The following is a 26,287-nucleotide window of genomic DNA, read 5'->3' on the forward strand; positions in this document are numbered from 1 at the left end:
CAGTGTCAGCAGCACATCTTCCTGAGAAAACTGGTGTATTCTAAGTATGGACCTCTGCAGACGCAAGACACCCATGTGATCTGAGGTCTAAGCCCCGGGAACAAGCCAGCTGGAGGCTGTGTGCCAGTTGGTGTGAAGGCAGCTCTGTGAACTTCAAGGAGTCTGTGCGAACTAGGAGCAGCAGCTTAAAACCACCAAACTCAGGGCAAGCGAGGAGCTAGGAACCTCCACAAAGGCCCTGCCAGAAGGGACTCAGGTCCTGGGTGCAGGGCATACCTGTGCTCATCTCTCCTCACATTGGAAAGGACAGCAGGTGGCAACAGACAGCCCCGTGTCCTGGGCTGAAAGGAGGTGCGTCTACCACCTTGGGCCCAGGATGAGTTGTGTTACAGAAACAACATACTTGCTTCACTTCCTCCTGAAACAGGACACCCTGTGTTCTCCTGACCAATCAACTCAACATGGATCAGGGAGGAGGCTCAAGGCACCCGGAGGCCACACCCAGGATGGCCCTTCCCAGGTGGGGGCTGTGGCCACTCTCCTGGACCCTGGGCCCAGCTTCCTCCTGTTCTCCGTGGGGGTGATACCACCTGCTCTCAGAGGGGCAGTGAGGACCTATGAGGACCCAGGTGATGGTGCTGACACAGCGATGGCCCAGCCCAGGTTCCGCAGGTGTGAATTTCCCTGAAGGAAAGAGGAACAGGGAGTGGAATCCCAGTGAAGACTGGTATCAGGGGAGTAATGCTCCTGGAGGTCCTGGTTTCTACTGTACCTCCTTGCTGCCTGCACATATATAAGATGCATGCAGAACACTGAGAAAGGAGCCCAACAGAGTAGAAGAAGCACTAGCATTGAACTGGGACCCTTTTCCCCTGACATCCCTGCAACACATAGCAGGTGGAGATGATTCGTGTTTGTCTCCAGCTGGGGAAGTGGGCAGTGTACTTACTGTCGTGTGTGGGATGTTTGGACCCAGGATAGGGTGAGGGGAATCATTTCCATTGGTCTGAGAAGAGGGCACGTTGTGCACCCAGGAAGTACTAAATCTGGAGTCTCTCTTCCCGAGACTTTCCCCTCAGGGTTTGGGTCCCTGTTAACCATTCAACTTCCTCATCCTTCGGCCTAACTTATTGGTCCAAGAATATAGTCCTCAGACCCAAGCTCTTCTGTCTCCTGGGAACCTGACACTGAGATTCCAAGTGCTTGAACCTAAGCTCCCAGCTAGAAGGGGCCTCTGGGGACAGACTGTGAGCTCCTGCAGGGGGACCTGCCCTACTTTCTGTCCTTCCTGAACTGTGCAGGTTTGGGTGCTTCTTTCCTTTCTCTGACCTGGCCTGCATCCCTCCAGTGCACGCTCTCCTGTGCTCACTTAGCCAGACTCCGTCTCTGTTGCTCAGAAGCACAGGGATCTCACCTGAGTCAGGGGTCACCGTGGAATTGCATCATCTGCATATTGAGCTGGATGGGGTCCATCTCTGAGGGTTTGGGGGCACATGGGGATGGACACTGAATGGTTCTGTATCCAGGCACTGGGTCCAGAACCCTACCCAGGAGAAGTCTGTGCAGGATTTGAATTCCCCAGGAACTTACAAAGAATGAAAGAAGGAAAGAAACTCATGATTCGGGGATCAGACAGATGATGGCCATAACTGCTGACATCTTCAGGAAGGAATGGAAGGGCCGACTGAAGTCTCAGGGAAACACTGTCTGAGAGGGAGTCAGAGGCACTGAGGAAAGTCTACCGAGGGAGGTTTGGACAAAAGTGTGGAGAAGGCTCTGCAGCACGTGGGGAGGGACTTAGGAGACGTCCTGGGATCATTTCCAAGTCCTGGGTTTCTGGCTTCTTGCCCTGGGCTCCAGGTGAGGGAGACTGTTAGGTGGTCACATGCTCCACACGTGGAAACACAGAAAGTCGGTGCCCTGTGGAGCAGCCCATGGGATGAGAACAACACCCAGATGACCCCCTCTCCTCCCTGGAGAGGAGGAGCCTGAGGCATCCCATGAAGGCTCCTCAGAAGGTCCAAGCGGGTGCAAGCCCAGATGGTTGACCAGGTCAGAACATGGCCTTGGGTGGACTTTCCCTCCATCCCTGCCCCCATCGCCCAGCTCCTCAGTCCTGCTCCTGGGGATCGAGTGAGCCTGGTGTCCTGCTCTGCCCTTGGTAGACCCCAGGCTCCTGCACATTGCTTTGGTCTGCAATTAGGCTTCGGCTTCTGTGCTCAGAGTCATGGGTAACCATTGCGGAGGCGAAAGCAGTTGCTGCTAAGGTTGATATTCTTTTTTCTAAAATTTATTTTTATTAGTTGGAGGCTAATTACTTTACAGTATTGTAGTGATTTTTGCCATACATTGACATGAATTAACCATGGATTTACATGTATTCCCCATCCCGATCCCCCCTCCCACCTCCCTCCCCATCCCATCCCTTTGGGTCTTCCCAATGCACCAGCCCCGAGCACTTGTCTCATGCATCCAACCTAGCCTGGTGATCTGTTTCACCCTAGATAATATACATGTTTCGATGCTGTTCTCTCAGAACATCCCACCCTCGCCTTTCCCACAGAGTCCAAAAGTCTGTTCTGTACATCTGTGTCTCTTTTTCTGTTTTGCATATAGGGTTATCATTACTAGCTTTTTAAATTCCATATATATGCATTAGTATACTGTATTGGTCTTTATCTTTATGGCTTACTTCACTCTGTATAATGGGCTCCAGTTTCATCCATCTCATTAGAACTGATTCAAATGAATTCGTTTTAATGGCTGAGTAATATTCCATTGTGCATATGTACCATAGCTTCCTTATAATTGGCAGGACATGGAAGCAACCTAGATGCCCATCAGCAGACGAATGGATAAGGAAGCTAAGGTCGATATTCTTATGGGTCATTCTAGCCCATGCAGGGAATAGATGAGTGAGGCAAGGCAGTGCCCCAAGGTAAACACAGGAAGACAGTTCTGGAAGGTCCTGCAGGAGTCCTGGTGAAACATGAAGGCAGCCTGCGTGAGGTGTGTTGTCTCTCTGCTGCTCTGTTTATGGTTGACCCCCCCCCACACCTGCACACAAGTCCTCTGCTCTCAATCACCCTTGGGTGCCCCGTGTCGATCCTGGTCCCCGGGGTGGGAGGAGGAGTATCCCCGTGCTCAGCCCAGGTCAGATGACACCGGCTCCCCCGGCTGTCCCATGGGGCCTGCGGGGCTCCAGGGTCTGAGGGAAATGACTGAACGGGAGCCCAGCGGGCAGGCAGGAGGAGCCATGGAGGACGCGCTCCCTGAGATCCTGGGAGACAGGCTCACGGGGAAGGAGCTCAGGCATCTGGACTCAGGTGAGCCCCGTCAGTCAACACAAGGAAACCTCAGTGAATCAGTCCTATTTATTGAAATAAAGTCTGGAGAACACAAGGTGAGGAGATCCAGTGTTAGTCGTTAGTCATGTCTGGCTCTTAGTGACCTCATGGACTGCCAGACTCCTTTGTCCATGGAATATTTCCAGGACATTTCCATGGAATGTTTCCAAAAATACTGGAGTGGATTGCCATTTCCTTCTCCAGGGGATCTTCCCAACCCAGAAGCCGAACACTTGTCTCCTGTATTGGCAGGCAGATTCTTTACCACTGAGTCACCTGGGAAGCCCATGGAAAAGCATGGAGTTTCCTTAAAAAACTAAATGTAGAGTTATTGTATGAGTTAGTACTTCTGGAAAAGACAAAAGCTCTAATTCAAAAAGTAACACGCACTCCAGTGTTCAGAGCAGCACTATTTATAATAGCATGGAAGCAACCTAAATGTCCATCAATAGATGAGAAAAGATGCGAAATAACTGGAATAGTACCCAAAAGAATAAAATAATGCTGTTTTTAGCTGCTTGGATTGACATAGAGATTATTGTAAATGAAGTAAGTCTGTCAGAGAAAGACAAATATTGTATGATCTCAATTGTATGTGAAATCTAAAAAGTAGTACAAATGAACTTATTTACAAAACAGAAACAGACTCACAGACAAAGAAAACAAACTGATGGTACAAAATAGGAAAGGGGAGGAAGGGTAAATGGGAATATGTGATGAACAGATACATGTTACCATACATAAAAGAGATAAGCAATCAAGATTTACTGTACAGCACACAAAACTACATGTATAATCAGTACATTTGGCTGCACACCAGAAACCCACACAATACCGTAAGTCACCTACACTTCAATAAAAACAAACAAACAACCAAAAGAATCACTGCCTAATTAATAACAACCTGCTGGAATCGAAGGTGAGTTGAAGCTGGAGACATGGGGCTAGAGAACACCACCAGGGGGAACTCTTTTTGCTGGGACGTCACACCCTGAGGAGGGCAATAGAGGAGCCCCAACCACTTCTCCTGGATCTCAACAGTCCTCACCCTTTGACTTTCTCTCATTTTCAACCCTTTCGTATTCCTGGCCTTCACAGCTAGTTCCACCTGCCTTTCTCTTTATTGTACCCCCAGTGTGTTCTTTAGTCGAAAAGAAGTGGTTTCTCCCCTCCCCTCACTCTTTAGCCCCTCTCCTCCCTCAGTCCAGGTTCCAGGCTCTTGCTTTGTCCTCATCTGCCACCTGCATCCATCCCTCCCTTGCTCAGCTCCAGAAATGCCAAATTCCTAACACCCAGGACCATCAATGTTGTCTCCCCTCCTTTTCTCCTCTAACAAGCTGCCTCTGAGACACCCAGCAAATGTCCCTGGTCCCTGCACTCCTCTGGGGGTGGGGGAACTGAGCCCTTCTGCAGATTCTCATGGATCTCAGTGAGTAACTCCAATATGCTTTCCAACTCCTGGGCCTGCTGCCTCAGCTTTTCAGCTGACTCTGCCTTTGCTCCACGATGTAAATGTATTGACTCTTTCACCAGGAAGCCCACATCTATCACAATGCCGATACCTGACATGACTATGCCAGTGATACGGGCTTCTTTTGTCATTGCTAAAGCCACGCTGCCAAAACTTTTCCGCACCTGAACACCGCCATGAATGATGTTTTTCCCTTTGGTTATGAAGAACTTGACTTTGGCTGCTAAGGCAGGGCTGGCTTTGATCACCTTGATGAATTGGACTTGCTTCTCAGTGTATTCTAGGGCACTGATGAGTGACTTTGTTGCAGAAATAATTTGAGGTCTCCTTTTAAGGAGTACATCCTTGATTACCTTCCATCTCTTCCGGTCATGGGACAGCAGTTGAGTGGTTTTGATTTCCACTGATGATGTGTTTACTTGTTCCACGATGCTGGTGGACACATTGGTCACAGCAGCCGCTATGCCCAGCGCTAACCCAGTGGCCAAGAGAGGCAGAGTGGCCCCCATTGTCAGAGGTGCCAGAGCCAGGCCAAGGACACTGAGGATGCCAGACACAGTGCCAGTGGAGTGGGCCACCACCTTGGAAATCGTGCAGTCCTTGTGTACCTTGTCAACTTTGTCCGCAAAAGCATGGATTTTTTCTGTGTCTTCCTCCAGGTCCTGTTTCATCATAGGAAACTCCTCCAAAAACTTCTTTCTGTCCAGCTGGTCTTCTCTGAGTGTCTCTGAGTCCTTTCCACTCAAGTTTGTTTTCAGCCTGTTCAGATATTCATGTAGTGCCTCTGCCTCCTCCCTGTAATAATGATGATCAAGGAATTAAGACAATTTGTTTGTCTGTAAAAATAGACTGGACAGGATCTATTCTGCATAAATTACAGAAATTGTTTAATTAAATGTTTATAAGTGTTTCTTTTTACATTAAGCACATATTCAGACATTGAAGATGTTCCATATACTTATTCAATGGTGGAAAAAATAAGCCAAAATCATATTAGGATACAGTTAAGGTAGGTATTTGGTTTAGAACTCGGGGGCAGGTCAAAACCATCACTTGCCAGGAGTTGGTAGGGTGGGAACTCCACAGAGAGACAAAGAAAAGTTTGATTTGAGCAGAAAACCCTTCATTCATGGACCTTAGTGTGTAGCAAAGAGTCAATTGCTCCTAGCCCTTGTTTCTGGGAAGTGGTCTCTAAGCCCCTAGAACATTCTCGCTGATAGGAGTGTCTTCATCTGCTCGGGCCTTTGGCCACTGGACAAACAGGAAAGGTAACACTCACGATGCGGGCCTCTGGGTCATGTGGTATCAGCTCTGACCTCTGGAGAAGCTGGACTCTAGGTCATTAGTCTGACCGCCGGGAGGAGCTAGAGACCACAGGTTAGGATAATTTGTTTTTAAGTGCATGAGATTCCCTGGCAGACAGTTCTCTGTGTCCTGCTGCACACTGATTCCAAGGCTGGAAAGCATCCTGGGGACAACGGAAGCTTTGTGTGTGAAACCCGCCCAGACTTTGCCCTGTGACTGAAACTGCATCCTTTCCTGTAATAAACCATAACCGGGATGACGATATCTTCAGTGAGTTCTGAGAATGCTTCTAAGGAATTTTCAACCTGAGGGTGATTATGGGAACCCCCAAACTTGCTACTGGTGTTAAATGTAAGGACAGTTCTGGGAACTGTGCCCTCAGATTTTGCAGATTGGCTAACTCTGCATACTTAGGAAAAAAAACCCACCAAAAGTCAGAGGTAGAAGGCACCTTCAAGATCATTTTGCCTGGCATCTGCTGTCTTCCAAGGCTTGTGCCCTTGATCTTTCCATTGAAAAGTCACTGGGTCCAACCACTTCCCCAGCTGACAGGGAAGCAGGAGATGTGCTGTGAGCCCTGGTTCCCTTGGACTCTCCAGCTCACCTCACTGATCCTGACCCATCACCCAGCATCCTTGACCTCTCAGATGTTACATGTTAGCTGGTAAATGGGCCTGCACCCCAAGGCCATGTGCAACTTTATACACCCTCTCCAAGACTCAAGAGACTTGAGGGAACATCCATCTGATATGTTAATCCTGAAGAGACCGGCACTTGCACAGCTGGTGAAGGAAGTGTTTTCCTCTTGGGTGGGGATGCGTGAGGCTGCTCAGAATCCCTCGAATGACACAAAATCGCAGCCACTCACTGTGAGCCTGGAGGGCTCACTGAGCCACACGGCCTTCCCACTGTCAGGGCCGCTCCACGTAGACTAGAAGAGGGTCTCAGATGGAGTGAGAACCCAGGTCCCAGGCAGGGTGTGGAGTACATGATGACCCAGGGCCCTTCTAGCCCAGCGTGAAGGGATCCCATCAGGGAAGAAAGAAATATCCTCCCTCCCACTCCTGGAACCTCTGTTAGCATCACAGCCCCTTCAGTCCTGTGTCCTCAGGGCCCACTCTCCTCACTCTAGTCCTGGTCCTGCTGCCCAAGCCTGTCTACTCGTTCTCCAACCTGGACCCTCTGCTCCACCCTGACTCCTGGGTCTGACCCTGGTCCAGGCCTCCCTGAGCCTTTGGACGAGATGATTGCATTTGATTCCCCACCTCTAACCTGCATTTCACTCTGAGGCCATCACCATAGTCCATCAGATTGAATTGCTATTCCCACTGGACACAGGACGGATCTGAGACTCCAAGATATAATCCCAGAGCCCCAGAGCTGGGCAGGGCTAGAGCCAGGACCCCACCAAATCCACCCAGTTTCTCTCCAGCCTCTCTGGTGTATGGGTCTGTTGAATCTTCCAGGGTTGTTACAGTTCCTACGATGGGGAAGGAAAGAGCTCTAGTCAGAATCCACAGGAACACAAAAGGATGTTGGTGGGATTTACTGACTTGTTTGAAAGTGAGCTCTGCTTTGTCCTCATCTCTAGGAAAAAGATCCTTGGCCCCTATCTCTTCCCAAGAAGTTTTTTCAAAGTTAATATTAATTGAGCACCTACTCTGTGTCAGCCATCATGCAAAGCACCTTGCATGCATGATCTCAGTGTCTTCACAATAAAACTGAACAGATGAAGAAACTAAGGCCGAGAGTAGCTCAGTAACATGTCCAAGGTCACATAACCTGACCCTGTAGCAGGTTTCACCTCTTCTCACCCCAAGGCCATTCACTGCCAGCAAATGACATGAAGGAAGCACTGCTATTGGGATCTTGAAAAGGGACATCCTTGACTCCAGTTATAGGGTGCTGCCTGGAGGAGGTGTGCCTGCCAGGAGGAACGTAGCCTGGGGCAGAGGGAGCTGAGTGACATTCCTGGTGCACCCATGCATGTTACCTGGGTAAATTGGCCTTAGCCACAAATCTCTCCCAGTTTTGGGTTAGGAGCTTCAGTTTATTTTCTGTGTCCTGGGAAGGCTCAGCGACAACTTGATAAACATTTTCACTCTCTAGATGGAAAAAGAAAAGAATAAAATTAGAAGAAACTGTGGTGGAATGCAAACGGCATTGAGTAGCTTACTCTTTGGAAGAAAAGTTATGACCAACCTAGACAGCATATTAAAAAGCAGAGACAGTATTTTGCAAACAAAAATCTTTCTAGTCAAAGCTATGGTTTTTCCAGTAGTCATATATGGATGTTAAAGTTTTATATAAAGAAAGCTGAGCACTGAAGAATTGATGCTTTTGAACTGTGATATTGGAGAAGACTCTTGAGAGTCCCTTGGACAGCAAGGAGATCCAACCAGTCCATCCTAAAGGAGATCAGTCCTAGGTGTTCGTTGGAAGGTCTGATGTTGCAGCTGAAACTCCAATACTTTCACCACGTGATGCAAAGAACTGACTCATTTGAAAAGACCCTAATGCTGGGAAAGATTCAAGGTGGAAGGAGAAGGGGAAAACAAGATGAGATGGTGGGACGGCATCACTGACTCAATGGACATGAGTTTGAGTAAACTCTGTGAGTTGGTGATGGACATGGAGGACTGGCCTGCTGCAGTCTATGGGTTGCAAAGAGTTGGACACGACTGAGTGACTGAACTGAACTGAACTGAAAATGTGTTGAAGGTCCATCTTCCTGACCAAAGGTCCCTGGTGTTATGGGTGGGGACATATGTGTCCCCTCTTCCCCAATTCATATGTTGAAGCTCTGACCACCCCTCCCTGAGGACTGAGGTGGCACAGTCCAGACCCGAGTTCAGTTCAGAGTCCCCTGACCCTTGCGGAGTGGCTGAGGAGGAGGAGGTGGCAGGGCGAGAACTGGAGGAAACAGCCTCTTGGTGACACCCCAGGGTCTGGGAGCAGAAGGAGGCTTGGAGCAAGGGAGAGGGCAGGAGAAGCTCCAGGGATGTTGGGGGACCTCCTCTCCCTCTCCCGCCTGACCTTGGGGATCCCCATCAGCTGTCCCCCTCACCGTGGGCTGTCTTGGCCTCACTTCTGCGTCCCTTGCTGGGTGGCAGTGGGGGAGGAAGGTGGCGCCGTGCTGCGGTGCCCTGAGGATGGGTTTGGGATTGATGCTGTATGGATAGGACCCCGAATGTGGGGGCTCCCCTGGCCTCTCTGGAGAGCTCCAGAATGCTCAGCCACCCCCTTCTTGGTTTTTGATTCCTTTGTGGGTTGTCTCAGCCTGGAGGCACCACCCTCGATTCTGGATCACAAGTGGAAACCAGCCAGACAAGTGATAGCTGACTACCTGAGCAGTACAAGAGGTCTATTGAGCTCATGGTGGCAGCAGCAGCGTCTTGGAGATGTCGCTTCGGCTCACCCGTCCAAGTCAGGCTGGAAGGAGGTGTGGCTTCACCCTTGGGGGAGACAAAACAGACTGTGGGCTAGATCACGCGTGAGCAGGGGCTGCAGGGAGCAGCGAGGGGGGAGGTCTCTGGTTGGTTCCCCTGGGATGGCTATGAGTGCCACTTAACCCTCTGTGTTTCTCTGTCCCCTGGGCTCTGCTGCCTGTTAGTTAAGACAAGTCACTCACCTCCAAAGCTCCTTCCAAGCTGAGTCAGAGTCCTGCTCTCCTGTTGGGGCCCAGGGAGAAGGTAATCAGACAGGAGACAGCCATCTGTGAAGTTAGAGGAGCAATAAAACCAGAGACAGAAGAGCACATAGAAAGGAACATAGAAAGGAATACTCTGGAAATTATGGGAGGTTGGAACACCTGTGCCACTAATTGGTAATAATTAATATTGATTCAATGTCTATGATGTGCAGGCTCCTGAAACTCACCTAAACATAGGTCAGCCCAAGATTTCATGCTGGTGCCAGAGTCTGGACTTGAATCCGTGTCTTTCTGATTCAAATAGCATGTTAATGATAACTATGCTGTACTCTCAACAATATACAAAAATACTTACCTGGGGATATATGTTAATTGGTAAATGACTCTTTTTATTCCAAAATGATGTCTTGCTCCCTGTGCTTGAGTCTCTGCCTCGATAAAGTTTCTGGAGCTGCAGCTCCCACAGCCCACATCCTCCTTGCTTCTGCAGGAGCCTTTATCCCACAAGCCCCATCCCTGCAGCCCTGCCCTGGGTTGCTGAGGACCTGATTGTTGCCCAGTCCTCTCTGCTGTTCTCCCCTGACTGTTGTACTTTAGGTTGTTTCTAATTATTTGTGTAAATAATAGTGTAAAGAACACTCTTCCTGTATGAAACTTTGCCTGTACTTGAGACCGTGTCCTTAAGCTGGTTCTGGAAGTTGAGTGGTTTGGTAAGGGCTCTAAATATTTCAAATGTTTTCATACCTAGAGTCGCTCTCTTGTGCCAAAAAATTGCGCCAATTTATTACAGTTATATTCATATATGAGACTGTCAATTCTTTTAATCTTGCTAATTCTCAGAAGTCTCCACTTTAAAACATATCTTTATAGAGAAAGAGTTTTTTAATTCTGTTTGGGATTATGTTGCCTTGGTAGGTGATGAAAGAAAGAAAACGTTGATTACCTTCACCAGTATTTTAGGAAGACAAAAGTGCATTTATCAACTACTCCTCCTGTGACCTGACTGAAATGATAGTAAACATGCTTACAGGTATAATAACAGCTACCGATAGGAGGAGTCTTTGTGCTTGTGGTCTTTGCTCTGTACTGATAGCTGATCTAAGACTTTACCAAATATAATTTGGATTATTGCAGTAACCCTTGAGATATGTACCCCTGCTCCGAGAGGAGGTACTCCACGTCCAAGTTCAGGAGGGGCGGCTGTGAGAAGATACCCCACGTCTGAGGTAAGAGAAACCCAAGTAAGATGGTAGTTGTTGCGAGAGGGCATCAGAGGGCAGACATACTAAAATCATAATCACAGAAAACTAGCCAATCTGATCACAGAACCACAGTTGTGTTTAACTCAGTGAAACTAAGCCGTGCCATGTGGGGCCACCCAAGATGGTTGGGTCATGGTGGAGAGGTCTGACAGAATGTGGTCCACTGGATAAGGGAATGGCAAACCATTTCAGGATTCTTGCCTTGAGAACCCCATGAACAGTATGAGAAGGCAAAATGATAGGATACTGAAAGAGGAACTCCCCAGGTTGGTAGGTGCCCAATATGCTACTGGAGATCAGTGGAGAAATAACTCCAGAAAGGATGAAGGGAGGGAGCCAAAGCGAAAACAATACCCAGTTGTGGATGGGACTGGTGATAGAAGCAAGGTTCGATGCTATAAAGAGCAATATTGCATAGTGCTGGGAGCCAGCTCACGAGATCCTGCCCATGACAAGGTCATGAGGAGAAAACCTGACAGGCAATGTGGATCAGGTTTTCAGGGATTCTGAAAAGCTGCCCCCGGTGCTCACCTTAAAGATGATATCTGTCTTTCTGATGCTTGCTTCAATAGACTACTCCCTAATTTCTGTGACATAGGCAGAAGGTCTTCCCCGATCTCTTTCCAAATAAGAATCAATTTAGAACTTTCATCAATAAGTTTCCCAGGTGGTGTATCTTATGAGATTATCCAGGATGAAAGGAGTGTTTCAATTTAAACTCCTTTGCTGGCATTCTAGTTTGTTTAGCAAAAGCGTTTATGCCCTTGGTACTAATATGTATGACTGCTCATAATACCCTAATCATAAAATACCATAAAGAACCTGATCATGTAAAGGCCCCAATAGACATAGAGCCCTTTGGGGAGTGAGGAAGCCCTATTAGAAAACACAAGAAAAATTATTCTAAAATTGGTTATTGGGTTAACACTTGCTTGCTGTGTTTTTACTCTTAATGTGCTAAGGTTGTGCAGTGGAAACCATTAGTTAATATAATTATAGATCTAGAAAAATAAGAGCTTAGCCCTAGTGTGGTCACAATGAGATGGTTCTTAATTGTCAGCCAGGAGTGCTAGGCAGAGGTTGCCTCACTGAAGCTGCAGAGTCTGTGTGGGGTAAACCTCTTAGATAAATTCAACTGACAACTTCTGCAGAAGAATTGACCTTTATGTTAACAAGGTTATATTTCTACTATGTTGTGACATGCTGTACTGTTGCCCTATGAGACTGTAACTTTTCTGTTAAGATCACCACAGAAACAGAAAATAGGTTTACATTCACCTGACTTGCATAAAATGTTAATAGGTCCCAAGGCCAGAAAATAATGTACAAGACCTTCATAAACAAAGAAGTATGCAGAAAACACCCTGGTTTCATGAAGGACAAGCTGATGTGATGTTAAACTATCTTCCCCTTAGAAATGTACTAACTTAGGGTCTAAAAGCCACGGTAAAAAAAAATAAAGCATCGCCAGACCCTGCTTCACACCCCAGTCTGGTCACTCTCTCTCTCTCTCTCTCTCTCTCTCTCTCTCTCTCTCAAGCAAATTGGAAGTGGTCAAACAGGAGATGGCAAGAGTGAATGTCGATATTCTAGGAATCAGCAAACTAAAATGGACTGGAATGGGTGAATTTAACACAGATGACCATTATATCTACTACCGTGGGCAGGAATCCCTTAGAAGAAATGGAGTAGCCATCATAGTCAACAAAAGAGTCTGAAATGCAGTACTTGGATGCAAACTCAAAAATGACAGAATGATCTCTGTTCGTTTCCAAGGCAAACCATTCAATATCACTGTAATCCAAGCCTATGCCCCAATCAGTAATTCTGAAGAAGCTGAAGTTGAACGGTTCTATGAAGACCTACAAGACCTTTTAGAACTAACACCCAAAAAAGACGTCCTTTTCATTATAAGGGACTGAGAATGCAAAAGCAGGACGTCAAGAAACACCTGGAGTAACAGGCGTTGGAGTACGGAATGAAGCAGGGCAAAGGCTAATAGAATTTTGCCAAGAGAATGCACTGTCATAGCAAACACCCTCTTCCAACAACACAAGAGAAGACTCTACACATGGACATCACCAGATGGCCAACACTGAAATCAGATTGATTATATTCTTTACAGCCAAAGATGGAGACGTTCTATATAGTCAGCAAAAACAAGACCTGGAGCTGACTGTGGCTCAGATCATGAACTCCTTATTGCCAAATTCAGACTTAAACTGAAAAGAGTAGGGATAACCACTAGACCATTCAGGTATGACCTAAATCAAATCCCTTATGAATATTCAGTGGAAGTGAGAAATAGATTTAAGGGACTAGATCTGATAGACAGAGAGCTTGATGAACTATGGATGGAGGTTCGTGACATGGTACAGGAGACAGGGATCAAGACCATCCCCACGGAAAAGAAATGCAAAAAGGCAAAATGGTTGTCTGAGGACACCTTACAAATAGCTGTGAAAAGAAGAGAAGCAAAAAACAAAGGCGAAAAGGAAAGATATTCCCATTTGAATGAAGAGTTCCAAAGAATAGCCAGGAGAAATAAGAAAGCCTTCCTCAGTGATCAATGCAAAAAAATAGGGGAAAACAACAGAATGGGAAATACTAGAGATCTCTTCAAGAAAGTTAGAGACACCAAGGGAACATTTCATGCAAAAATCGGCTCAATAAATGACAGATGGTATGAACCTAACAGAAGCAGAAGATATTAAGAAGAGGTGGCAAGAATACACAGAAGAACTATACAAAAAAGATGTTCATGACCCAGATAATCACGATGGTGTGATCACTCACCTAGAGCCAGACATCCTGGAATGTGAAGTCAAGTGGGCCTTAGAAAGCATCACTATGAACAAAGCTAGTGGATGTGATGGAATTCCAGTTGAGCTATTTCAAATCCTGAAAGATGATGCTGTGAAAGTGCTGCACTCAATATGCCAGCAAATTTGGAAAACTCAGCAGTGGCCATAGGACTGGAAAAGATCAGTTTTCATTCCAATCCATAAGAAAGGCAATCCCAAAGAATGCTCAAACTACCACACACGCTAGTAAAGTAATGCTCAAAATTCTCCAAGCCAGGCTTCAGCAATACGTGAACCGAGAACTTCCAGATGTTCAAGCTGGTCTTAGAAAAGGCAGAAGAACCAGAGATCAAATTGCCAATATCTGCTGGATCATCAAAAAAGCAAAAGAGTTCCAGAAAAACATCTATTTTTGCTTTATTGACTAAGCCAAAGCCTGCAACTGTGTGGATCACAATAAACTGTGGAAAATTTTGAAAGAGATGGGCATACCAGACCACCTGACCTCCCTCTTGAGAAACCTATATGCAGGTCAGGAAGCAACAGTTAGAACTGGACATGGAACAACAGACTGGTTCCAAATAGAAAAGGAGTATGCCAAGGCTGTATATTGTCACCCTGCTTATCTAACTTATATGCAGAGTACATCATGAGAAACGCTGGGCTGGAAGAAGCACAAGCTGGAATTAAGATTGCCGGGAGAAATACCAATAACCTCAGATATGCAGATGACACCACCCTTATGGCAGAAAGTGAAGAGGAACTAAAAAGCCTCTTGATGAAAGTGAAAGAGGAGAGTGAAAAAGTTGGCTTAAAGCTTAACATTCAGAAAACTAAGATTATGGCATCTGGTCCCATCACCTTATGGCAAATAGATGGGGAAACAGTGGAAACAGTGGCTGGCTTTATTTTTTGGGGCTCCAAAATCACTGCAAATGGTGACTGCAGCCATGAAATTAAAAGATGCTTACTCCTTGGAAGGAAAGTTATGACCAATCTAGACAGCATATTAAAAAGCAGAGACATTACTTTGCTAACAAAGGTCCGTCTGGTCAAGGCTATAGTTTTTCCAGTGGTCAGGTATGGATGTGAGAGTTGGACTGTGAAGAAAGCTGAGCACCAAAGAATTGATGCTTTTGAAATGTGGTATTGAAGAAGACTCTTGAGAGTCCCTTGAACTGCAAGGAGATCCAACCAGTCCATCCTAAAGGAGATCAGTTCTGGGTGTTCATTGGAAGGACTGATGCTGAAGCTGAAACTCCAATACTTTGGCCACCTCATGCAAAGAGCTGACTCATTGGAAAAGACCCTGATGCTGGGAGGAATTGGGGGCAGGAGGAGAAGGGGACAACAGAGTATGAGATGGTTGGATGGCATCACCAACTCGATGGGCATGAGTTTGAGTAAACTCCAGGAGTTCGTGATGGACAGGGAGGCCTGGCCTGCTGCAATTCATGGGATCACAAAGAGTCAGACATGACTGAGTGAGTGAGCTGAACTGAAGTGAACTCCCTTATTTTTTTCATAGATGTTATGTGACTTGCCCAAGGTCAGAAATCTTGTCCATGACACACTAGGTTCCAACCCACTTACTGGGCTCAAGAGCCCACACCTCACCTATCAGTACTTGGCTGCTAATATAAAGCCAGGAATGTGGGCAACAGGAGCCCAGAGTCTTCAGCAATAGTTTGAAGACTGACTGGATGAAGACGTGACTGCTGAATAAAGAGGAGTGGAGGGAAGAGACGGGGAGAAGGTGTACAGGCAAGAGGGATGCTTGCTTAGAGCAACATGAGAGTGATGCGGAAGGAGAGAGGAGGGGACAGTCTCAGCAATCTGCATCCTATCACATATTCATGCAAATCCACATCAGAGGGAGGAAAACCTGGATTCAGAGACCCCGAAAAAAACATCTCTGTATTATGGAATATAGGGGTCCTCAGGCAAGCACTCTAGAGCGAAGCTTACCAGTCAATTTTACTCCCTCTTAAATATGAATGGGTCATCCAGGGTCAGATACATGGAAATGATGACAGTGTGGGAAAGGGTGACTAAGAGAAACAGATGAGAAAAGACACCAGAAGAGACGGATAGACAACTTTGAAGGAAGAAAATAAGTTTAAAAGTTGAATCCAGGTCGTTAATTAGATTAGAAAGGATTTTTATTCATAAAATGAGAAGATGCACTGAGATTTGGGGAAAAATTAAACAGACAAATAAACCTTGGGACTTAATAAGTGTTTACAAAATTAGTCTGAAGAAAGATTGGAAAAGAAGGTCAAAAAAAGCTTCCAGAAAAATTTTTTTTAATTACAAAAAAATGGAGCTAAATGGAGAACAGAAAAGTTGCTACTCACAATCATTCCTTAGAAAGTTACTTGAGAGTGAGGTGCAGAGGGAAATAAAAGATGTGTGTGTTGGGGGTGGGGGGGATGATGTGAAGGATAAGCAAGAGAAAGAAAGATTCCTGAATGTGATCCAGGAATCAGGAACATCAACCCAGAGAGAAGGGAATCCAAGGATCACAGCTCGTCACACAGCAGATCTAGAGAGAAACCAGTTCAGAATGGGGTGAAAAGTCCAGAGTCTGTGGGGACAGGGGACTCAGTATCATATGAGGCACAGGTGCAAAGAAATGGAGGAAATTTGAAGATAGTGCAAGGGGTGAAAACAAAGGCAATTCAAAACATCAGGAAAAACTAAAGCTATGCCAAAATGTATGTGCAAACGCAGAGTATTAATACAAGTTACTCCAGAGAAAATATTTAAAACATCACAAAAATGTAAATTGTCTTCTTTGACTTTTAACTTTTAGAACAAAGCATTTAAATTTGAGAACTAAATTTATTTGCTGTCAATCAATATAAATATTAAATCACACTTCTAGAAGTGGGGAACTGAAGCATTGGAGGGTGAAAGAGAAATAGTCTCATTTTACAAAGTGGGGAATCAAGAAACACCAGTTGAACCTGAGGGCCTAAGAAAGAATGGCACAAATAAAGTGCATATAACCACAAAGTTTTCTAAAAGAAGATGTAAGATGAGTGATATAATGGTATTAGGAGAAGACAGGGGAGGATATAAGAAAAGGTGCAAAAATAACTGAAATAATTTCTTCCCTGGTAAGAAGTAAGTTAATAGTATCCAACTTTTGAAATTAGGAAAATAAAAATATGATACTTAATATTTATTAGCTATTGTGGTTGGCGACTCCCCACTTTGCACCAGGCAGCATTCTAAGTGCTTCTCAAGCATTCACTTATTTTTAGTTCTCTCAATGACCCTGTAAGCAAGGAAATTATCTAAGGATATTGCTTAATTACCTAAAGAAAAAGCAAACAACTAAAAGTGCTTTTTACTACGAAGGGGTTTCCAGAACCCTCTGTATAAACTGATTTGTTTTAAACATATGCATTTAATATTTTGGATTTTTTTAATTTTATAAAAGCAGAAGTCACTTCATAGTAGTTAGTAACCCATAAGAATGGGTTGATTTCTGGTGCCACCACATAAAACTGGTGGAAGCAATTGGATTAAGAGACAATAAGAAATAAGCCTGACACCTGATGTGACAACTGTCAGTTTAGGAGGCATGTTTGTGATGATGAAGCCAATTCCTCTAGGAAAAGGAGGGATGATAATACACATAACCCAGGATAATCACAGTGAACTGTGGCCTTAAACAGATACATCATCTAGCAGCACCTTGCCCACAAACCTGTGTACCCATGGGCTTCTGTCCACGCAAAGGAAGCAAGACTCCTTGAAGGGGAGGTCAGTTCCACAAGTCGGCATCTATATCCACAGGTTGGCATCTATACACCCCCAAAAGCAAAGATTCTCTTGGAAATGTTCAGAGCAGCATTTAGAAGGGGCACCCACATAAAATGAGCTTCCCTGGTGACTCAGATGGTAAAGAATCTGCTTGCAATGTGAGAGACCTGGGTTCATGCCCTGGGAAGATCCCTTGGAGAAGGAATGGTTCCCCACTCCAGTATTCTGGTCTAGAGAATTCCCTGGACAGAGGAGCCAGGCTCCTGACAGTCCATGGAATCACAAAGAGTCAGACCCGACTGAGCAACTTACAATAATGCTGCTGGCGATGGAAAGTGAATTCTATGATCATGTTTCATTGGGCCAAGTTGAGGCTGAGAAAGGCCATGAGTTCATAATAATTCAATGAGAAGAGTTTTTATTAAGTGTGGCTAAGAAGGGAGACACAAAGCTTACAAAATGTATCTATGCTGCAAGGAGGACTAAGTGTAGTGGGAAATAGTTCATTGTTAATTGAATTTAATAATAAGAGGAGTCTTAAAATCTATGCATATATTCCCTTCTGTCTATTTATGTGACCATTAAAAAGAACTGAGAAGGAAAGAATACCCCTGACATCCCAAGGCTGGCCTGGTATCACAACAGGGCGATGCTCTTCTCCCATTGGATGTAAAGGCTCTCACAGAACTCCAGCCTCACACAGGGTCACCCTGAGAGCAGGAGCAAAGGAGACAGCAAACACCCATCACTGGCCCTCACCCACACCTCGCCCCCTCCCTTGGGTGAGAAGCATGACTGCTCATTCTTTACCAGTTACACCTTAATGCTCACTCTGGTCTCCCCTCTCCATAAGTGAGTTACTGAGACCCCCACTTACAGGAGTGCCCCTCATTTTCCATGTCACCTGATCTAGAGTGGACCCATTTCCTTACTGAGTGAGTGAAAGTCTCTCAGTCATGTTCAACTCTTTGCGACCCCATGGACTATAGAGTCCCTGGAATTCTCTAGGCCAGAGTACTGCAGGGGGTAGCCTTTATCTACTCCAGGAGATCTTTCCGACCCAGGAATCAAACTGGGGTCTCCTGCATTGCAGGCAGATTCTTTACCAACTGAGCTATCAGGGAAGCCCCCATTTCCTTAGAGCCTCCCCCAAATCCCCTCCCCTGAGCCCCCATCCGAGAATCGTTCTGTCATCTTCTCTCTGTGATGCCTGGGGCTGTCCCGCAGGAAGAGTAACCACCAGCTTGTTCACTAGGGAGTGACCCTGGTGGTGGGGCTGGAGGCACTGAGTCTGTGCATGGGAGAGAACTCTCGCGGGCAGGTCTACCTTGAAGCAGGTGCAAGAGGAGAGCTGGCTGGTCCTGTGCCGCCCGCCCCACCTGGAAGCTGCATGACCCGGGAGCCGGGGCAGCCGAGTGACATCATGAAACACGAGGACCAAGAGCCAAGGCAGAGAAAAGAGGAGGGCTTGGGCATAAAGGGCTGGATCCTGGATGATGCCAAAACTTTGCAATCGCATCTGAACCCTCGACCTCATCCTTCTGTCCTTCCCAGCCGTTCTTGGCCTGGTCATGACTTGTCTGGGGCCTCAACTGGGTGTGGACGCTGATAGTGCTTCCTCTGCTGGATTCCTGTCCAGGGCGTCCTCCTCTGTTAGTTCTGATTGGTCCTTTTCTGGAAACGCTGTTGGTGGGAGAGGGGAGGACCCCGGAGAAGCCTGTCCCTGCCCAGCTGCATGGCCAGTCATGCATCCCTCCCCTCCTCATGGGCAGACAGATTCTCCCCAACCATCTCCCTCAGGTGCCTGCAGCCATGCTCCCTGGGAAGGAAAAGGGGCGTTAAGAAAGTCCCTAGCCCAGCACCCAGACCCCCCCGACTGCCCCAGCTCCTGTCTTTGTCAGACTCTCTGTCTCCACAGGGCCTGCTGCAGGACTCAAACTCCTCACTTGGCACAGGCTGCCCCTCCCCATGAAACGTGTTTCCCCACTGGCCTCACTATGTGACGGGTTACTTGTCCCTGGAGGCCCAACTCCAAGTCTCCCTCTGCCACCTTCCCCCAGTTCCTTTCCAGCTCCTCTTGAACGTCACACTTTCCTGGTCATGTTCCCTTTTTGCTCAGTTCCTCCAGGTCTGAGAACCCTACCCACATCATCAGGGGCCTTGTCTGTTCTCTGCTGCTCCTCCTGTCCAGGACCTATGGGCACCCTATGCCCTCCTAGGCACAGCCTGGCCAAAATATGAGGGGTGGGACCCCTTCTGGGGACATGAAACCAGCAGCTTCTCGACCAGCACAAGCCCAGTTCCCCTGTGAAAGTTAGAAAGGGAGGGAGGGTAGAAGGGGGACAAAGAGGAAGAGAATGGATAAGAAACTAAAGATCCTAATCAATCAATCATTCAAAAGGATCCAATGTAAACCAGAGAGAAAAAACTGAAGGGACTGAAGGAATCATTAAAAATGACATTGATTTGAGAAAACCTTTCTAAATACACACATTCCACAAGATATAAATTCTGACCTACTGGATTCTTAGAAATTAAAATTGCCATGCATCCTGTAAACCAGGTCAGAAAAAACATCTGCACCCACAGGGAAAATGGAAATCAGCTTTTAAAAACTTAGTAAGAGAATAGAACAACCCATTCCCCAGGAGGTAGCTTGCCCAGAGTCACACAGCTCTCTGTGGGCAGAGAGGAGGCCAAGACCAGGCCTTTGGACATGGGTATGAGGGAGGGGTGGGAACGTGGTTTTAATAACCCAAAGTTTCTAGGGTTGTCTCTTCTGGTGAAAAACATAGATCTAAGCTCATGCCCCTCCTGTTATACTGATGTCCGTAGAGTTTGGCTTTTTATCTTAACATTGCCACACTGGGATTGCATGTGGACCTTGTGCAGTGAGCCCTTCTCACTTCTTCCAGCAGGGCCATCTTCCCCACACAGGACCTCCCATCACCCACATCCTGAGCAGAGGGCTCGGTGAACACAGGAAGCCAACGCCCTTCAACTCCCGGCTTGGTTTCCTGTCTCTCTTCAGGCCGCAGTCTCCCCCAGGGCCTGGCACTGAGCCTGGCACTCAGAGACAGGATTCTTTCACAAACCCTGATCCCTTGTAACTGAAAAAACTCCCTTTTTCCCCATCAGCACCAGCCTATCACCCTGGGGGCAGCTTCAAGGTGGCTAGGCCATAGGATGGGAGGCTCTGACTCCTCTGTCCTCCACCCGCTCTGCTTCCTCCAGTTTCTCAAAGTACTGACAACACCCAACGCCCACCTTCCCCCTGGACTCACCGCTCACGTCTCAGGGGTCCACGTGCTGAGCTGAGCCCACCGGGATGGGTGCCGCCCTCCCTCTGCTCTGTTCAGGGGCCCTCGGCTGGGAGGAAGCCCTCAGACACATCTGCCTCCACCTCCAGGCTCTGCCCCTGCTTCACCTGCTGCTGTGGCCATGACCTCACCTCTCTGAGCTTCCAGTTCCCTTCTTTGTCAACTAGTGACATTATCCTTTCTCAGACATTCATCCTGAGGATGGGGAGAGGGGCAGGGTCCCACTTCCCTGCTTACCCAGGAGTCCTCCTCTGGCTGAGTGTGAACAAGATTCAGATGTTCTCAGTTGTGTAGATGCAGCACTAGCTGTGCGTCTCTGCAATGACCACACACACCCTCTGTTTCCAGATACACTCTGGGAAGCAGAGCTGAAAGCAAAGCTCTCACTTCTGAGTGGTTCAAGTCAAACAAACACCCTGCCCACCAGGCCCCGCCCTGGGACTATTTCCAACTCCAGCTGACTCCGTTAGAGAAAGAAGCCCAGTCCTGACATTCCACAACCTTCTTGACACAGTCCACTCCGTCTCAGGCTCCATGAAGGAAGACCTGCCACCAACACACCATGAGTCCCTCGGCAAATCACTACCCACCCATTTCCATCTTCTCACCCCTCCAACCCCACACTCGCCAGCCTGCCTGCCTCATTCACCTTCGTGCCTCCAGCATGATGTACAATCTTAGAATAGACCAGTTGCTCAGTGCATAGTGGTCATACTCTGCTGCTGAGGACCACGTCCAGGTGGCTTCTAGGATTCGCTCACACTTCTAGGTTTTTCTACCAGGAACACCTGCTGCATCCAAACAGGAGAAATGCTTTCTGCAAAGCCCAAATCTGGCATCACCTCCTGGGAGAAGCCGTATGAGACCTCACCTGTAGACTCACTGTTTCCTGTTCTGCTCCCATAGTACCTGGAAGAGGGGCCTAAGGTCATCCCTCAGCAACTCTGTCTCAGCCCCACCTCCACCCCTTATGATCAGATCGCTGTAGAATTAGCCCTGCTGGCAGGGATGGAACTAGTGCCTTTATTCCCAGTGACCCACATGAGGAGGGCTGGCCTTGGGGGTCACTGCCATTAGGTGGATGCAGAAGTTTGTGGGAAGGGCTGAGAGCACGCCGCCCTTTTCTTCCTCGGCTTATCTCCACCTGAAAACAGATTTTTTCTCTCTAAATGGAGGACTTTTATCAGAAAACCAGTGTCCTGGCGACTCAGAGAAGTCTACAACGGAGAGCTGGCCCTGTCCCCTGTTTGGCTCCTGAGCAAAGAGCCTCTGTGGACAGAGAGGTCAGCATGTGCCCGGCGCTGTGCAGTCACCACCCACGCCTTTCCTGTTGAACTCTCACACCAGCTCTAGGAGTGTTGGCTCCGTTTCACGGATGAAGAAATGGAGAATCAAGTTCCCACCGTCTGGAGTCCTGCAGTTGGACTGCTGGTGAACTTCTAGGTTTGCCTCAGGCAGAAGTGACTGCAGTGGACCTGGATGCCCCATGGAGGCCCACCTGCCCTTCTCCCAGGGCTGCTTCACCCCAGGAAGTGTCCCTGGGCCATTATTGTCCCCACCATCCAGGATTGAGGGAGAGACAGAAGGTTATCCATGAGGAGAGCCAACCATAGTTTGGTCTTAAAGCCAACTCTTACGTATCTGTTGTGTTTTGCAGGTAAGGGCGCTGAGAGGAGGGACAGGTGGGCGCTTTGTTCCAGCAACGCAGGGACTTGTGTTTGGTGGGAGAGTCAGCAGCTCACATCCTGCAAACATTCACTTGACACCCTGTTCCCAGGGCTCAGGGCTCAGGCCAGGGCAGACGCCCCAGAGCCCAGACACAGAGGAGTCAGGGGCTCAGGGGCAGCCGCCCCGCCCCCTGACCTGCGCAAGTCCGCCCCTCCCCCTCAGGGGCGGCCGGGACTCCAGGGCGCCTCCATCCCGGGCTCGGGGTCCTCTGGGGACAGCCGGCTCTGGGTGTCACCCCTACAGAAGGGACACAGGGAGGGACAGTGGGAGGCAGGGGTTTTTCCTGCAGGGAAAATCAGAGTGCAGTCACCCCTCCCGCCTGCTCACTTTAAGCCTCAGGCAGAAATCCAGGAAGCAGAGGGGCGGGAATGTCACGTGGGCCTCCCCGGGGGACACCTGTCTGCATGAGGGCGCCCAGGCCCCGCTTTATCAGTGCCTCCGCCACAGGCCAGCTGGGGGCCCTGAGCCGGTGGTGGGCGTCCCGGGACTCACTTCCCCGGGGCAGTAGCCCCTGCATCAGGCCTGGAAGCAGATGATGGCGTCTGTGATCTTCAGGTCCCTCTCCTCCTCCAGGTGGGCTAGCACGGCTCCCAAAGAAGACCTTGCTCTGGCCCATGCGGTACAGATTGCTCTCGAGCTCCAGGGCCTTGATCTAGAAGAGGAGAGCTGGCCGCTGACCACATGCCACCCCAGCCAGCACGGAGTCCTGGAGAAAAGCCAAAGCCCTGGATTGGTCTTATGCCCTGCGAGACTTCTCCTGGTGCAGGGAAAGTGGGGTGGAGGGACACCAGGAAGGGGGCAGGAGGGGGCCAGCACGGGCCAGGTAAGGAGTCAGATTTGCAGAGAAACACAGAACCTGGGCCCTGAAGGGATCTTACCTGCTGGCATCTCTGTCCCTGTGCATTTCTAACAAAGATAGCAGTGGACATGGGGACTCTGGTATATTACTCTAGGTAATTAGAGAAAGTGTATTTATTTAAACAGGTAGTTTAAAGTAAGAGGGGCTTCAACATACTTAGGAACGTAAGGAGCAAAGCAGGGGAAGCCAAGAAAGTGGGGCCAGGTGCAGGATGGCACGCAAGGGCCACTAGTGGCTTGGGAGTACCGCTGTGACAGGATGAATCTCTCATCAACAACTGTCATTGATGAGGTGGCTGGGCCCAGACTGGGTGTAACCCAGCATCCGAGTGTAACCAGTTGTTAGACACTCTGTGCGAGCAACACAGTTTGCCGAGAAGAATCAGCTTTCTTCTAAGCCAGGACCTCCACAGGCTGAGGACACCCCTGTTCAATTAGGTCCAAGCCCTGGGATCCAGCCACTGGAGGCTGTGTGCCAAGTCGTATGCAGTCAGCTCTGCCACTTGCTGGCCATGATTTTGGCAGTAACAAAGCAAACGATGCCTACAGGTGTGGCCCTCACCCAGGGGGCTGTGCCACACTCCCTACAATTCCCCAACCCTCACCCGCAGATATCCAGGGATGTCTGGAAAAGGCAGCCCCAGAGGCTTGGGAGGAGGGAAGGGGCTCGAGAGAGAGAAGCTCATATCAAAGATCTTGAAGCCAGAGATGTCCAGGATCCCGATGAACAAGACGTCCTGCCTCTTGGTCTTGTCCAGAGCCTTGTTGATGCGCAGGACCAGCCAGTGGAACATGCGCTGATAGGTGGCCTTGGCCAAGGCCTTGGTAGCAAAATCAGCCTGCAGGGACACCCGGGGTGGGTGGCGGTGGGGGGCGGATGTGTCAAACACAGGGAGCCTTGAAGTGCTCATTCCCTTTACCCCAACAATGTCATCTGCAGGGCCCAGCCCCAGAAAAACAGCCTCAAAGATGAGGAGAAAACTTCATACACAGATATGTTCACTGCAGTGTTATTTAAAATGAAGGAAGTTGCAAGAGCCTAAATTTCAATAATATGGGCAGAGTGAACTTACATAATTTCAAAGTGTTAGTCATTCAGTTGTGTTCAAGTCTTTGTGAAGCCACAGACTATAGCTGGCCAGACTCCTCTGTCCATGACGTTCTCCAGGCAAGAATACTGGAGTGGGTTTCCATTCCCTTCTCCAGGAAGTCTTCCCGACCAAGGGATATGAACTTGGGTCTCCTGCATTCTGGGCAGATTCTTTAGGGTCTGGCCACCAAGCAAAGATCTTTTTAAAATATATGGATAAACTAAAGTATGTACAGAAGAAATGACAAGATTTTTGAGGTTTGCTTCTAAAAACATAGCTGCGCTGTAGGGAGATGTCCAGTAATCTTACTGGGGAATTATTTTACTTCTCTAGGTTTTACCCCATTTCCTGAATCTGAACTGTTAGTTGTAGTGTTTTCATAATGAAATATACAGCTTCTTTAAGTATCAGGTTAAAAATGTTTGGTAATAACACGTCTGCTGTCTCTCAGAAACACTGTCACTGTCTTTGGAGGGAGGGCTCTGCCCAGATTCAGCTGTGATCACCAGTGTGAGGTACAGGACGGCACCCTTTGGAAAAGAACAAGTTAATGTGAACTTCCAGGCATTGTTGAGAGATGGGAGCAGGATCTTAAAGATGCCCAGCACCGAGGCATGAGAGAAGCATGACACTGTCAGCAGAGGCTCTGCCCGGAGGCGTGCAGGCCCTGGGGGGCGGGCGCATATGTACAGCACACCTCCCTGCCCGTCTCCCCACGTGGGACAGGACGGCAGGTGGACAGACAGCTGCAAGGTCTGGGCTCCCGGGGAGTGGGTACACTGCCCAGGGCCAGGATGAGCTGAGCTGCAGAAACACCACAGGCTTGCTTCACTTCCTCCTGGAACAGGACACCCTGCCTTCTCCCGACCAATCAACCCAACATGGATCAGGGAGGAGGCTCAAGGCACCCAGAGGGCTCACCCAGAATGGCCCTTCCCAGGCAGGGGCCTCAGCCACTCTCCTGGTCTCTGGGCCCGGCTTCCTCCTGTTCTCCATTGGGGTGATACCACCTGCTCTCAGAAGGGCAGTGAGGACCTGATGGAGACCCAGGTGGCGGTGCTGACACAGTGATGGCCCAGCCCAGGCTCCACAGGGGTGAATTTCCCTGCAGCAAAGAGGAACAGGGAGTGGGATCCCAGTGAAGACTGGTGTCAGGGAGCAATGTTCCTGGAGGCCGGGGTCTCTACTGCACCTCCTTGCTGCCTGCACATATATAATATACATGCAGAATACTGAGAAAGGGGCCCAACGGAGCAGGAGAAGCACTAGCATCACGCTGGGACCCTTCACCCCTGACATCACTGCAAGATGCAGCAGGTGCCTATGATTCGTGTTTGTCTCCAACCAGGGAAGTGGGTGGGGCACTTACTGTCGTGTGTAGGGTGGTTGGACCCAGAACAGCATGAGGAGAGTCATTTCTGTTGGTCTGAGAAGAGGGCACGTGTACATCCAGGAAGCACTAAATCTGGAGCCTCTCTTCCTGAGACTTTCCCCCCAGGGTTCAGGTCCCTGTTACTCATTCATCTTTCTCATCTTTCAGCCTGAGCTATTAGTCCCAGGATACAGTCCCCAGGCGCAAGTTATTCTATCTCCTGGGAACTTGATTACACTTGAAACACTGAGATTCCAGGTGTTTGGCCCTAAGCCCCTGCTCACGGGACCTCAGGGGCCAGAC

The 26,287-nt window shown here is 48.4% G+C and overlaps 1 protein-coding gene across 1 annotated transcript; it reads right to left on the minus strand.

Moving 5' to 3' along the window:
* Window positions 1–2,428: 2,428 nt before the first annotated feature.
* Window positions 2,429–21,278, minus strand: LOC136159289 (apolipoprotein L2-like). Its single transcript, XM_065921344.1, has 5 exons — window positions 21,173–21,278; window positions 9,755–9,838; window positions 9,470–9,578; window positions 8,117–8,228; window positions 2,429–5,613 (listed from the first exon to the last, which is right to left on the minus strand). Exons 3-5 carry the CDS (start codon window positions 9,498–9,500, stop codon window positions 4,677–4,679), a joined length of 1,080 nt encoding a protein of 359 aa, XP_065777416.1. The 5' UTR covers window positions 9,501–9,578; window positions 9,755–9,838; window positions 21,173–21,278; the 3' UTR covers window positions 2,429–4,676.
* Between the last annotated feature and the right edge of the window lie 5,009 nt (window positions 21,279–26,287).

The sequence above is a fragment of the Muntiacus reevesi genome, chromosome 1 (genome assembly GCF_963930625.1).
Source record: "Muntiacus reevesi chromosome 1, mMunRee1.1, whole genome shotgun sequence".
Classification (NCBI taxonomy): Eukaryota; Metazoa; Chordata; class Mammalia; order Artiodactyla; family Cervidae; genus Muntiacus; species Muntiacus reevesi.